The sequence below is a fragment of the Hypomesus nipponensis genome, chromosome 3 (genome assembly GCF_054491055.1).
Source record: "Hypomesus nipponensis isolate SF chromosome 3, ASM5449105v1, whole genome shotgun sequence".
Taxonomy (NCBI): domain Eukaryota; kingdom Metazoa; phylum Chordata; class Actinopteri; order Osmeriformes; family Osmeridae; genus Hypomesus; species Hypomesus nipponensis.
In genome coordinates this window covers 7,954,471-7,969,495 of record NC_140363.1, presented here as the reverse complement: position 1 = coordinate 7,969,495, position 15,025 = coordinate 7,954,471, and the positions used below count along the sequence as shown (strand labels likewise).

General features: G+C 41.3%; 1 protein-coding gene across 1 annotated transcript; it reads left to right on the top strand.

Moving 5' to 3' along the window:
- The first annotated feature begins 1,431 nt into the window (after nt 1-1,431).
- pcare1 (photoreceptor cilium actin regulator 1) lies at nt 1,432-6,298 on the top strand. Its single transcript, XM_084684508.1, has 2 exons — nt 1,432-4,820; nt 6,175-6,298. Exons 1-2 carry the CDS (start codon nt 1,432-1,434, stop codon nt 6,296-6,298), a joined length of 3,513 nt encoding a protein of 1,170 aa, XP_084540634.1.
- Nucleotides 6,299-15,025: the final 8,727 nt, after the last annotated feature.

Below are 15,025 nucleotides of genomic sequence, written 5' to 3'. Positions count from 1 at the left end.
AAAGTTTTATTCAAGAACCTAGCACTGGAGTTTTTCAAGAATAGGGAAAAGTCTTGCTATTCCCTTGCCCTGTCATGATTTTGCTAAAAGAGCAAGCTTTTTTTCCTAATGCATGTTTATCATAGCCCATGCACAAGATGAAAGTTACAGTTCCGTGAATTTAACATAATACTGAAATGTAATTACGTATTATTATTTATTCTCTACACAATCCCATAATATAATATGTTTAGCTTTGTATTCATACAGAATATTACTGCAAACCTCACTACAGTAACTTATCACAGCACTGGCCTTAATTATAGAAGTTGCATTAATTTAGTTGTTTTTATGAAGCTGTGTTAATGCAAAGAATCATACACATTCACTGGTAATAAAAACCTCATGCTTTGCTACTAAAGTGTGAAATTCTAATATTCTCCTTAGACTAAAAGCTTGGTAGTTGACTAAAAGTTGGAACACTCCCAATGCCTCAGAGTACTGCTCCCATAACCTGCTCCACCTCCTCTGTCAAACTTAAAGGCTAAGAAAAACAGATGGCACTAAGATGCCATGAACATGATCAAATGACAGGTGCGGAGTGATGGAGCGCCAGCAACCGAAGCACCAAACATTAGGATTGTGTATTGTTTTGAGACACTGCTGAAAAAATTAAGTTGGAAAATAATTCAATTTTGTAATTCTTATTTTAACCTCAAATTTGTAATATTACTGTTGAACATCAGATTGAACGTGAATTGCAGGCTACATATTTTATATCAACTGATTTATTCATTACAGTATTGTGTATAGTTGAGGAACAATCCTTTTTTCAGGATTTGTAATGCTGAGATTATGTTATCTACTTTTGAGAAAGCATTTGAATATAATCTATGAATAATTGTTTCTCTTATCATTTGTTTTCCCCTGTCTGGCACTGAAGTGTGCAGCTGGGCTCACAGAGCAATATTGTTGTGCATGCTATTAAAAGACATCTTAAAGTAGCCCTCATTACCTTAATGAGCTTAAGGTCTTACGTGTGTGAGTTTTATTTGCTGTAACATGACATGTGCACACTGAAGAGTTCACCCAAAGCCTTTGTAATCCTTTCAGCTCTTGTCCTCTACACGGTAGAGTGGGATGTTTCTCTAATCATGAAAGGTACAAGAGAATTGACAGCGGAACATGAAAGCTGTTTTTTCAACCTATCATGGAGAGGTAAGAAAAAAGGAAGCATTTGAAATGACTTTATTTTTGACAAGGACGTTTTTGTATGGATAAATGCTTGCCACACTCAACCACGACGGCCATCTGAAAATGACAGGCACAGCAGGTGGCTAAGGACCTTGGCTATACTTTGCAACAACTTCCTACCTGTAAGTCTTTGCTAGAACAACAGAGTTGGGTCAGGTTTGTGCTACTGAGGATACAAAGATCTTTTGAAGAGCCAAAATGGGTTGCTCCCCATCAAAAGGAAATAATTTTGGTACTCAAGGCCCCTTTAAGAAGGGTAGAACCTTATTGCCCGGGCACCAAGAAATCCCAGGTGAGTCCCAGTCTGATGATGGAAGTTGTGGAGGCTCTTCAGGAACAGGAGACACAGATGGTGAAACGTTGGAAAGGAGTAGCAGTGAATGGAAAACAGTCGGACAGACCGACTCTACTCAGAAAGAAGCAACTTCAACCCTACAGAAAAAGACAGCCTCCCTTTCTGAGGTGGTCCCAGAGTGTGTGCTTTTGGATAAACTCTGTGCTAAAGAAATTGAGACCAACAAGCTGTTGCAGGGAAAAGCAAAACATGGAGACAAGCAGGACATGGCTGACAAAAAGTCTGGAAGGAAGCCAAAGAAAAATAGCAAAGCCGTCAAGCTAATAAAAAAAAAAGAAAAAGAACAGAAAGCTTCTATTGTAGACCAGAAAGTAGACTTTCCTGAACCGTTAGTGAAAGCTCACCAGGCTGCGTATGGCTTTTTGAACCCGAGCATAAGTAAATATGAGATTTTGTTGAGCCTTCTTGACCAGGCAACCCAAACACAGGTCTCTGTGCAGCCTATGGTAGCCTTTATGGCAATGCGCTATGAGGAAATCAACCAGGGACTCAGAGAAATGGCAGAGGAAGGGGAGAAGCTTTTGAAGGAGAATGGGGAACATCTCGCCTGGCCAAGTTTAATGAAAAACCTGTCCTCTAACCTTTCAACGTCTGGCTCCATCAATGCTGAGCCTCCACCAGATCTCCTGCAGCAGCTTCTCCAGTACACCACTCAAAGGATGCAGAATGTGGGCCAATCAGTTGGCGGAATTGGGGATTCTGCTCTTGAAGAGGCAGCTGAGTACTTTGCGTCGGTCTCTGTGCTTTTGGAAGAGAAACTGAAAGCCAAGCATGCAATAGAGGCTAGGCTAATGCAGCTGCTGACTCGCATTGAAGCCGCCTCAATACGTAAGCCTGGGCCAGATGACTCTGCACTATTCAGTGAGGACAGTGGTATAGGGGCTGAAAATGAGTCACTGACAGGATCTGAGCGACGGCTCAGACGAGAAAGTTGTGAGTCCACTGGGACCATTAGAACCTGTCCTTGTAGTCCAACTGTTGTCAATAGCAACCTTACAAGGGGACAAGCAGCACGTTGGAGGACGTTTACCAACCAAAGCCCCAGAGTGGCCCTGGGGGGGATAGATTCTAGCTGTTCCGTAAAGGAAAAATTCCAGAAAGACACAGAATCCCTGCTTGGATCAGCCTCTTTAGATGATGGTGAAGATGAAGAGGAAGCTGGAGGTGAGGAAGATGCTGATGACGTTGAGGGTCGTTGCAGGAAACGATCAAATTCCTCACCTCCCGACCCCGAACATGTACCTTGCCGTCTTCCACCCAAACGCATTGAGAATCCTCAAAATGTAGAGATGACCTTGAAAATGAAAGATGCTTTGAGTGGTCGCATACGTTTTGCTCCATCACAACATGCCACGAGCAAAGCTAAGCCTATAGAAAGCCCGAAGACCAGTAGAAGTAAGTGGACAGAGGATGAGGGAAGATCCCCCAAAAGACCGCAGACTGCAGCCCCTGTCCGAAAGGCACCGAAGAAGACCCCGGTCGCTAAAGAGCGTCGATCTCAGTCCGAAGAATCCCTCCGAAGCAAAGCAGAAGATCCTACTTTCCTTGAACTAGAGAGGACCCAGAGGGATTTGAATCAAAGGCTTGCGAAGATGAACAAAGGAAAAACCGCAGGGAACAAGACAAATCTCACTAAACAAAACCAAGGAAATACTGCACAGTCTCCAACATCTAATCGTCTCCGTCCCTCAGTGGAGAAAAACAGCAACAATCTTCCAAAACAGAACAAGTCAGGGCTTATGAAATGCAATACTGGAGAACAGGAATTCAGCAAGGACACCGAAGACAAGACAAAGAACAAGAAAACAGCTAAGGGTCCCTTGAAAGCCACCCCACCTCCCAGCCCTCCGCCAAGTCGGCCACCTTCAGGACTCTACAGGGGCAGGAATTCTGTCAAAAAGCTGATTGATACCTTCAGCCAAGGCATGGAAGAGCCCAAACCAGAGTCTTCTAAAGTGCTGGGGCCTTTGAAAGGGGTGCGGAAGTGTGGGGTTCCCATATTGCCTGGCCTGGGAAATGTAGAGGCTGCACTTAGTGCTGGACTTACCAGCTGTCGGGTAGAATGTTCAGATAAAAATGAAGACTTGGATTTGGACAATCTTCCACCTCCTCCACTGGAGGTTTTAATGGACAATTCCTTTGAAGGTGCCCAAAGTCTCTTGGTTAATCACTTAGATGATGGTGTTTTGAGCAGAGGTCGATCACCTGTGGCCAAGAGGGCAACTGTATCGCAGCGGCTACGGGCCTCCATGCAGTCAGCTACAGTGCTGCCAAGTAGAGGCAATATGCCCAGAGGGTCCAGAAGCATGTCCCCTGCCAGAACTATACGGAAACCACACATTTCTACTAATATTGGCCAAATGGAGGGGATACAGACAGGTGAAGACCTTGAGACAGAGGAGGCTGCTTCACTATACAAGCAGTCCCGAAAAGTCATCCACCTACGTCACTCCTTTGACTCTGCTGAAAAGAAAGCTTTGTCACTGTCTCTGCCTGTAAAGCCACCTCTCCATCAATCCGAATCAGGAGACAAACAGGATGAAGGTGGACCGGATGGCAGCAGCCAATCTGAAATAGTGCCTACATTTACAGTCATCAATAGTCGACCACCTGCAACACCACCTGTGTTGAGAGCTCGGGTGTTGCCCGCTACCCCTTCAGTCACTGGTAGCTTGCACCGCAGGCTTCCCAGTCCCTCTGTGTTCAAAAGGCAGCCTACTCCTCCATCATCAACCAGCCCTCCTGTCGTCCGCGACCTCCCCTCCCCACCACCTGTTCAGAGGAGACTACCAAGCCCCCCTGCAGTGCGGCGTGAGATGACCCCAAACTCACACTCTGTGTCTGCATTCCCTTTCAAGGCCCCATCTCCACCAGCCTCTCCTAGATTCCACAGATTCTCCCGAGGTAACAGCAGTGAGGACCCAGGCGCGTCCTCTGCCTCCAGACTGATCAGCAACGCTCGCTCTGTTTTCTGCCCTGCGTCCCCATCGCTGTTTGAGGCCCATTCTTGTCCGGTGCCACAGCCCCCCCAAGCTTGGACAGCCACAGGAGTCAGTGTTCTTACACGTGCTTGGGGGGACCGTGGCAGGTTTCCCATGTCAGCACGAGGGCCAAAACCTTTTGTGAAAAGAAGCCATTCGGACCGGAGGCCCAGTCTAAGCATGCCACCCCGGGCACCAACCACATCCGTGGCACAGACCTGTGGAAGCGAACCGGCTCTAAGTTTACAGGGGTGAGTTTTGATTGTTGTGTCTCTTGGAATAGAGCTCTTTGTTCCTTTTAACAGTAAAGTTCATACTATGCAATCAATGTAAAATCTAAAGTTGACTTCACTGTCATGTAACATGAATTGACACCATTGCAAATTAATTTTGTTATGCTGGTAAACTGTGTCTAAAAGGATTACTTTAGTCATTTGCAAAACATTTACGTGTCAAAATTCGTCAATACCTGTATGTAAGGTGTTGAAAACTCTTGTTCAATATGTTATTTTAGCTATTAAATGTAGCAATACAATGCATGACAAATATGTTTTAATATTTTTTTATGAGAAATTGATTTGGATATTTGTTTTTAAATCTGATTCAAATAACAATAAGCCATGTGCTTAATTTAAATGAATAGTTTTATAAGATTTAATAAACTACAGGATCATCAAAAGGAAAGTTCATTCAACAACAGTACCATCAATCAAACAATTGTGTGATAGATTAGAGTGCCTTGGCATGTAGGGTCAGTGTTCTCTAAAATTGACAGAAAAACTGAAGAAAAAATGGAATACTAACTGATTACCTGACACCTTCAGTGAAAACACAAAGCTACAGTGTGTAGCTGGACAAATCCCAAGCAACATCTAATTGGATGTCTGTACTCCTGCCTTGGCAGGTGTAATAGACATGTAAACAATATCATCTCCTGAAATAGCACTGAATTACCTCATATTGGTTGTCTTGAGAGTAAAGTGGTGAGGGACAATGGGGAATGAAATTAGGAGGTAGAAGAGATATACAACAATGAAGCTTTGTATTTGATAATGGCAGTACCATAAAGTGAATACCTGATTAAAACATATGAGACTGAACAATGGACCATGTTTTAAAACTGGTATAGTTCTTATTTAGATTTATTAAAAGTACTTGGATTTTGAAACATCATAACATCAATAACATTAAAAAAAAAATATGTGTGTAACATTGTTGGAATTAATTTAAATTGTTACTTTATGTATACATGCTTTGGTTTTGCAATTATGACAGCATACATGCAGAAAACATTTGGAACACAACATAATAACAACATTAATTGTGTTCTGAAAATTTTCTGACTACTGTCACACCACACATATGATAAACTAATATTCTAAGTACTTTAAATTAGAATAAATTATTTAAATGTATCACCAGTTTTTGTCTTTTACTGATCTAATCTGGACAGCATTGACAAACTTAACATGAGCTAAGGCCAACTCTAATCCTCATGCACAAACTGTACAATCTTTATGACTCACACCTGCTTATGTAGCTATCTAGTGCACCTGGCCCACTTCTCTAATCCAATGTAACCACCTCTCTCACTCATTCCCATAGGCTGGACGATGAGCCAACCAGAGATTCTGAACTGTGGCACAGCCAATCAGATCTGAGGGGAACCACACGCTCTGCCTCGAACCCTGACCTGTGCATTGTAGGTCAGGCCTTACACCGTGAATGACAGGGCCGATGAAGACTAGGCGGGATTGTGGATTAGCAGGCCTCCAAAAGGATTTAACACCATTTTCCACTGGGAAAAGAGAAGGTGCTTACAAGAAAGCTTCTTTGCGTATGGTAACCAAACCTACTCCAATGTGATCTTCTACGTGCATACAGAACATATCGATAACAACAAAGAGTTCACATGTTTACAAATACAAGTTTACTTAATCACACATTGTTGACTTTTTAAAATTGTAAAATTTTTATCTAGAAAACAAAGCATTGAAAAACAATTTGCCTTTTATCATAATACTGCATTAAATAACTGTGTGAGACAGCATTTTACAAAAATAAGTTTTTCAAATTCACTGTTATAAAAAGGTTCACAAGCTACATATGATGCAGTGTACTCAAAGTATGAATTACTTTTTTGTACATACAGTATAATTATGTATAAAAACACTATTTCCTCTTTTTGTACTTTTGTTTCCCAATAAAGTTGTTTATAATTTTAGCATGCACTTCAATTTTGTTTAGTCCAACCCATGTACTCTCTCAAGACTCTTTAGCATGTTTCCCTGTTTCTCAATGGACAAAGCTGTGACATTTTCTGCAGTTGTTTGTCTTATAATATGCCAAGATGGCCCGTAATTTGTCACCACTTAGCGTTGCACATTGGTCTCAGGGCCTGTCTGAGTAGCATGCTGCAGATTCTGAGCAGTGTCATAAATTCTCTTTTGCGGACCAATCAGCTTTCAGAGAACAGGGAAAGTTTGGATTTCCACAACAGCTGACTGGGGCCAGTGACTTGGTGAGAGCATAAAGTGAGTCAGAGAGAGACAGAAAGTTACTTTTTGCACGTTTAAAAAAATACAAATACACTTTATAATATCAGAAGCATTCAGATTTATTATTCTATAGTAAGTTTCAGCACACTAATGTATATGCATTGCCTACCAGAGTCCTGGTGACAAATGCATGGTTTTGCCATGGTACAAGGAACCTAGCCTGGCTCTGCCATCCTACGTACTTCCGCTCAATTTGGATTTTGCTCCTGTACTAGGTCTGGGAGCTCGGCTCTGAAGTCAAATTCCAGAAACACATTTTTTGTAGGTTCAATCAGCAAACAGAGGGAGTAGCAGAGAACGATGACGTCAATGTTGTGCACTAGTTTGAGTAGTTCAGTAATGGCGGCGGAGAAAGATGCAAGCGAAACTATTCTGCAGTTGTGGCATCGCTGCCGAATATCCATAGGTTAAAGCCGGAGCAAGAACATTCCTTGCTGAGTTTTGTTGGTGGCCATGATGTTGTGGCCCTCCTCCCCACGGGGTTCGAGACCATTTTGATTTTCCAGCTACGGCAGCTAGCTCCGTTACAGTAGTGGTGAAGGAGTTGGCTAAGGCGAACGCTTGCGATTGGTTATGGCAAATCAGAGTGGCTCTGGACGGATCCAATAGTTTTAAACTTCAACAGAGGACCCGCCTTCAAGGAAGTTAACGTTTGTCAATGGAGAGATCCCAGACCCTCTGTACAAATGAAATGTACGAGGGTCTGGTTAGGACCAGGCTACAAGGAACCCTTGATGAGAAGGTTTGCAACAAACAGGGTCTGGAAGTTTCTGTGAAATTTCTGTTGGCATTTCCCTAAAATAATCATTTCAAACATTGCTGAGCATGAACGGAATAGAACACGAAACACCGGTGTGATCAAAGTGACTTTGCAGTGGTACAAAGATTATTGTGACAAAAGCTTGATTGCCATTCAGAATGTAGCGGCCTATAACTGAAGCACTAATTTACTTTGCTTCTCAGTGACATCATGAAGCGCTGGTCACGAGAGCTCAAATACATCTGTGCTATTATGCCCTATTTTGGATGCAGTAACAGGATGAACGGTGTTCCATTGAATCTCCATAGAAAATAAACACCCTTAAAAGGGGCTGTGAGCCAGACAGGAATACTTACGAGAACCGCACAACCATTTCTCGACAGGGTGTTAAGGAGCATGAGAAGTAATGGAAATAGCGTGAGAAGCTGTGTTTATGATTAAGATCAGGCCGGCAGGATAACAATAAACGTCCACTTCCCGGGTGACACCTGAGTACAAACAAAGGACCAGAGGGAGAGGCGTCGAGGGACATGGAGAGAATAGGTAACTAAATAGGTACACAGGCACATGAGAAATGTGATAATTGGAAGGACAGACTGTACTCCCACCTTCTGAATAACCATCTCAGTGGCTTGGTATAGATGTGTTAGAATGACACATCGGGGTAATGCCCTGAACTGGTGTGCCCAAATGAATGAGTAGGAATGAAAAGTGTCTATTTTGATCTCTTAATAGATTTTATTTATATATATATATATATATATATATATATATATATATATATATATATATATAGTAATGACAGTAGTAATAAATAACAGTTTAGAGGGGAATATTGTGGCACTAGATATTTTGAACAATACATTGCCATATTTACTATGAAAATGCAAATAAAATGGCCAACATTATCGGATCATACCCAACCTGATCAACATCACAACTTTTGGACCTGTCATGTTTTGAGCATTCTGTGTTGTACTCTGACCCATACTTTTTTAAATGTTTTTTTCTTCTACCTTCTCGTCTTTTCATCCTTTGTTTAATTCCATGCTCATTATACCCCTCAGTTTCTCTCTTGCAGAGCATGACAAAGCAAGTGAGTCTGAAAGAAAGCACAAATGGATTACTTACTGGAAAAATGTCATTTGATCTGATTCAATGTACCTGGCCTAGTGTACCACAGAGAAGCCTTGTTATGTGAAAAATAGTGTACTTAAGAATTTAATTCCACCGAAATGTTTTGAAATGTTGAGCCCTCACCTCAAGGGCCATCCACCTCACCCACATTCACAGACTAATGCACTCACTCACTCACTCATACTGACATGAATCCAAATAATATTATCACCTCAAGTTGTTCTAGAAGATCCTCTCAGTATGGTCTGTTGCAACACTCCCCTCTAGGGGTGAATCATTTGTATTGTACGCTGCACTCAGCAGACCCACATTCCAAAGGCTGCTCACAGAAAATTGGTCATTTGTCTAGTCATGGACAATGTTAGAACACAACATTTTACAGAAAGCCAGGGAGGTATTGGTTGACAAAGGCTGAAAGAAGCAGGCGATATTCTGACCACTAGAGGGGTGTCTTCTTCCATATCCATCTCTCCCCACAGCTCAAGATTTGAATGATTGAGAGAAACGAGTTTTATGGACATTTTGTATTTGCCAATATGGTTGTGCGAAAAACTCCAATGGTATGACAAGAGGCTGACCCTTGAGTGGGGAGAAAGTGTTTCAACTGTTGAAATAATGCAACTTATGTTTTGGCAGCAATCAGAGTAAAGCAGTTGTTCAGCGTGCACCTTTAATTGTTTTCCTTAATTAAACACTCCTCGAGTCCCGGACAAAAATTATTTTGGATTAAGAGAAAACAATGACAAAATATGAAACTGTTCAGTCGAAACAATTCAATACAAAAGCTATTTTGTTTGTCTGCTGAAGTGCAATGCTAAGTGGTATTGTCTTTATATTTTACAATACATTCATGCAAACAGGACATACAATTAACAACATAATGTTGTTGACTTTCTATCCATTTTAAAATATTTTCAGAATGAATTGAAGCATATGTATGTAAATAGACAATTGAGTGGAAAGTAATAGATTCAATGTTATAAGTGTCAGGTGTTGAATTCATTCAAACTTTGTGCTAGAGAAGGGCAATAGGTTAATGCCTGTAAAACATGAATGCCAACAGCCACACAAACATGGATATCCTTCACTTTGTTTGAATTAATGTCCAAAAGTTTTATATATACATATATATATATATATATATATATATATATATATATATATATATATATATATATATATATGTTTGAGCATTGTCCAAATCTTCTGCTGGAATGCACGTAGATTCATCTGAATATTCAAAATAACATCTTTATGATTGAGAGTCCAAGTATCCTGCAGAATAGCTACTTCAGAGCATGTGTGGATTGTGTGTGCGTATTCCACTCATGCCTCACATCACTTTCCTAGGTTGGGTTATACTGTAGTCTACTGAGCTCTTTAGTCCATGTGGGAACTGATGATATGACAAAGTAAACTCCAATCTGTGCGTTATCAGGACCTTTGTGTGCCCAGAACCAGTCTGGACATGACAGCAGGCTGATACTATCATAGGCCCTTATGGATGTGACCTGCGAGTACCAGGTGAGTCTATATTAGATGGAGGATATCACCGTTGTGGAAGAAATGGGATATACCATGTGCATGTTCATCACTATTAGAAGATCAGCTAATACCTTTTCAGCATATTTATCATCAAGCTTACTATATTTGCTCCCATTGTTACCTACTGTGTCCTGATGACAGTCACAGGTCTATGATGTTGTATCCTGCCTATAATAATAGCCAATGGTTGTATGTTCTCTTTGTGTTTCTCTATTCATTATAAACCCTATCCTATGACCTTCAGGCCTCAGACAGACTTTGCTGGAACCATTGTCTGAACTGATCCTTCTTATGTCGAGTCGGTTGTTAAACTTTCTTCAATCTGCAGATATCTTAATACTTCTAAACCCAGAAGCCAACTGAACTATCCCTGAGGAGAGAGTCAGACCTTTTCTTCCCCACCGTTTACGGACAGGTCACCTAGTTATATCTGCTTTATGTATATTTTTATATCATCTGTTACAAAAAGCAACATCAATATCCAGACTAATCTGGTCTAATCAACTGCAGGACTGAAAAAGATTGCTATTTAAATCCTGAGCAAGTTTGAAAAAACTTGGTCTCGCTCTTGATTAAATAAACAGTTGGACATTGCAAATGGGTCTCTCAGCCTCCCTCTCCCCCATCGTCCTCCAAGAGTAATGGTTTGTTTATCTAGGCTACAGAAACCCATTAGTTCTGAGCATGAATGGGTTCTCCAGGTATTGAAATCACTGGAGATTTTTGGGAGGAGTTGGAAAGCAATCTTTCTTTTGTCTCAATATTGAATCTTTACATCCAATAATCCCTACTATACAGGGATTTCAAGATCTTCATTCCAAGCATTATGTCAAGATTACCATCAGTGTGAACATCTGAAACACACTAGAGGAAAGAATAGGCCTAGAGGTTGTTGATTGGATATTGCGGATGGCTTGCTGATTTTGATGTAGCTGTCAACCCATAGCAATAGAGAAAATCCAGGGACTAACCTTCATCATACCCCATTTCTCTTCATGGCTCTGTGTCAACCAAAATATATAGCCTAATGCTCTGTTTCGCAAGTTTTATAATTCAAAAACTAAAATGTTGTGATGTCGTAAATGATCATACTACATAACTACAGTTTTCGCTCTAAAGTTTTTAATATGGACAATTCATGTTTCCATGGCTTTGGTAGAAACGTCCCTATGGTCCCTACTAAATTCTACGTCCTTGAGTGTAATTCAAATGGTTGAAGCTTTAGATGTCATTAGATGAGGAAGTGCGATAAAAATGCAACTTTAGTTTGTGCCAAACTCATCTGACAGGGTGTGATGGTTCTCGCCTGCACTAGGTGGCTGTGTTTCCAAAGGAATCTTTGAACCATAGGATGACCCCATCTCTGGTGCATAGTGATTTCTGTCTTGCGTAGGGGGTATCAGCTATATCAGCATATCCTTATCTGTAACTCATAGGGCCCATTTGGAATTACATACAAATATTAAAAATAATAATAATAAACCTAATAAATGATGATTCACAAAATGGTGTCCATTCTGAGGCTACTCCCTCTGCTTATATTCATCAGGCGTTTTCTTTGTGCCATCCTTACAGACCTACAGTACATGTGTACTTAAGGAGTCCATACATTACAGTAGGCTGTAGTCATAGAAATGAATCTGACAAGAACTTAACACAGCTGACCAATATGCCATAAAAGCAACAGGCAACCGCTCAACGGCTCAACTGAGCTACCTTTTGCTCAAAAGCACGGTATGGGTTTGTTTGGACGACCGCGTCCACGGTGACACCAGTTTCAGAGGACGATGACAGTGTTGCGCAAACTTCTGCTTAAAGGTCAAGTAAGCGACGGTGACACCATTCCACTGCCTGAATGTCATGGTATCCCAAGGGTCAGCGTGAGTGACAGGAGACCTTATCTGGTGGGATGACACCACCGGCTGAAGGGGGTGGTCTGCTGCCGTTAAGGAGCGCTGCCTCTTCATCGCCCCCTGTTTTCCCTTGTTGCTCCTCCTCTCCTTCACCCACCTGCCCCCATTTTTCATGCCTACCTGCTGCAATGGCTTAGGGGTAAGACAGCTACATCTCCTGCGCTATCATGACACTGATGTAGTAGCCTTAGAAACAGCGTCGAGCCGCAGCTGTGTGGCCTCTCTCGTATTCTCGATCATTTTATTGCTTGCAGCTCTGAATATTTGCCTGGGTTATTAAATTCTGGTCAGACATGGGCCAATGGCTGCCAAAATACTTGAGTGCACTTGATTTGTTTTACTGTACCAGTGCAATTAAACCGGTGAATCAGTACCTGACAAATAAGGCCCGAAACAAAAAATGATCTGTAATGATCCACTGTAGGCTATCTTTAGAGATAGCATCAGTAGATGTAGCACATACACATGCACATACTAAAGTGCACACTGCATGCACACTGTGCACATACAATGACTTAAATCTCCAGTAGGCTTTGGATGTTTTGGAATTACTGTTCTGATATTAACAGTTATATCATCTTTTTTTAAAATCTGTTTGCTACTTTAAGTAGCAACTTACATTCACCAGTGATTGTCTATAACGCTTCTTTCCATTGCCCAGGCATATCGGAAATTGAAGTGAGGCTGAACCTTTCCTCATGTGCCTGGTTTAATTCATCAGTGGCTTGTCGAGCACTTTAGTGGTTTAGTTTGGTGTGCCACTTCACAACTCAAGAAAAAGGTATGTAGTCCCATTTGAATTTATGCAGTGAATGAGATATGAAGCAACATGATCTACAGTGGCAAGTAGACAATGTAAGAGGTGAATCTTGTGATTTTAGTCGACAGTAAATGGAGCATGACAAGCTTTGTAGATTCTGACATGACACCCTGACATGTATGGCCTCATTAACTGTCCTCAATCTGGAGATTGGAGGGAAACTAAATGGATGATGTAGACATGTCATTCTCTATGTAAATATGCAGCGCTAATATGAACTAATTATTCCAGCTGCAGCAGATGACTTAATACCCCCGTGGGTATTCAATTAAAGCCCAGCTGTTGGGAGAGCCACAACACTGTTGTATCTATGGGCCCTCTGTTTGCCATTAAGAGGCATGCCAGGGAGTTGATTTCATTTAAGTTTGTGGGTGTAATCCTGCATTAATGTGTACATTAGTGTTTTGCATTATGTACTGGGTATTTTAAGTATAGAACTAAGTATTATTGTTAAGGGCAGCAAAGCGCAGGATGTATTTCCAGTTATGAAGTTTCTGCATGATATGTTTACGCGCTGGAAGTCTGTGGATAAGCAATTCGACGACATCTGCTGTAGTGTGCAGGAAATTCCTCATAGAGAAGATTGGGGTGTGGGTAATATTGGGAAAATTGCTCTGTTACAGCTGCACCAAAAGGCAAAATAACATATCCCACTGACAAGAAGACACACAACACTCTAATGCGTTAACATAGTACTAATATGTGAATAACATTTTGTCAATAGTCTAAACAAATTCATGGGCATAATAAGCTATTATTCACCTTGTTTTCACCTTGCTAATAATTCAGCTGTTTGTTATTTCTTCAGGTATTCTAGCTTGGAGGGATTCCAACCGAAATCAAGCAGTAGCTCTAATCATTTTCTGATTGATGCTCAGCAGGAGCTAGATAACAAGACACCATGGGTCACCAGAGTTATAATTTAAAATCAAGGTGTTAATTTCCTCTTCGATTCCCAAGACCACTCGACAATAAATTCACGTCAGTTAGTCCCTACCCTTGCTGTATCAACTTGGAGTCTGGGGAACTGACTCTTCTCTGTCCTCTTCAGTGCTTTTCTTACAAGTCTTTGCGAATGCCTAGGAGCACAGTATGCAGACTTCAATAAAGTTGAGAGTTCCTAAGCACAATTTGACTTAACATGCACATGCTCTGTCGGAATAAAACAAGAGCAGTTGTGTTGTGTTACAGTCACATGATCCTTGTCTGTAGGGCCGTGTCCTTTTTATTAAGACAGTGTACCGCATATTTGGTTTCCCTTTTCACTCTGTAAAAGTGATTAAAAGTGTTCAAAAACAGGGATACAAAAACATTGCACTTCAAGTTGCTTAGCAGAAGAGTACCGGTACCTTCTACAATGTCTTTGACAAGAAAAATCATTAAATGTTCAAAGTAAAACGTGTCCACTCCCACAAGGTGCGAACAAGGGAAGGTTGATGATTTAAAAAAAAAATAGCTGCCCTCAGTAAATTTGTGATCGAAGTGTGTGTGTGCAAGTGTGTGTGTCCATCTCTGTGTGTGCATGCACGAGAGTAGACATGGGGGTCCCTTTCTGGCTGCGGGCTTACTTGTCCTTCTGTATGTGGACTTGTCCTTGGGGGCCAGTGCATGTGTGCAATTTCAAGATACTTACCCCCTCAAATTAATGAATTAATTCATGGGTCTAGTTTCTCCAAATGCCCAGGAAAATGTAAACTTACAGATTGCACAATGCAACATTTTG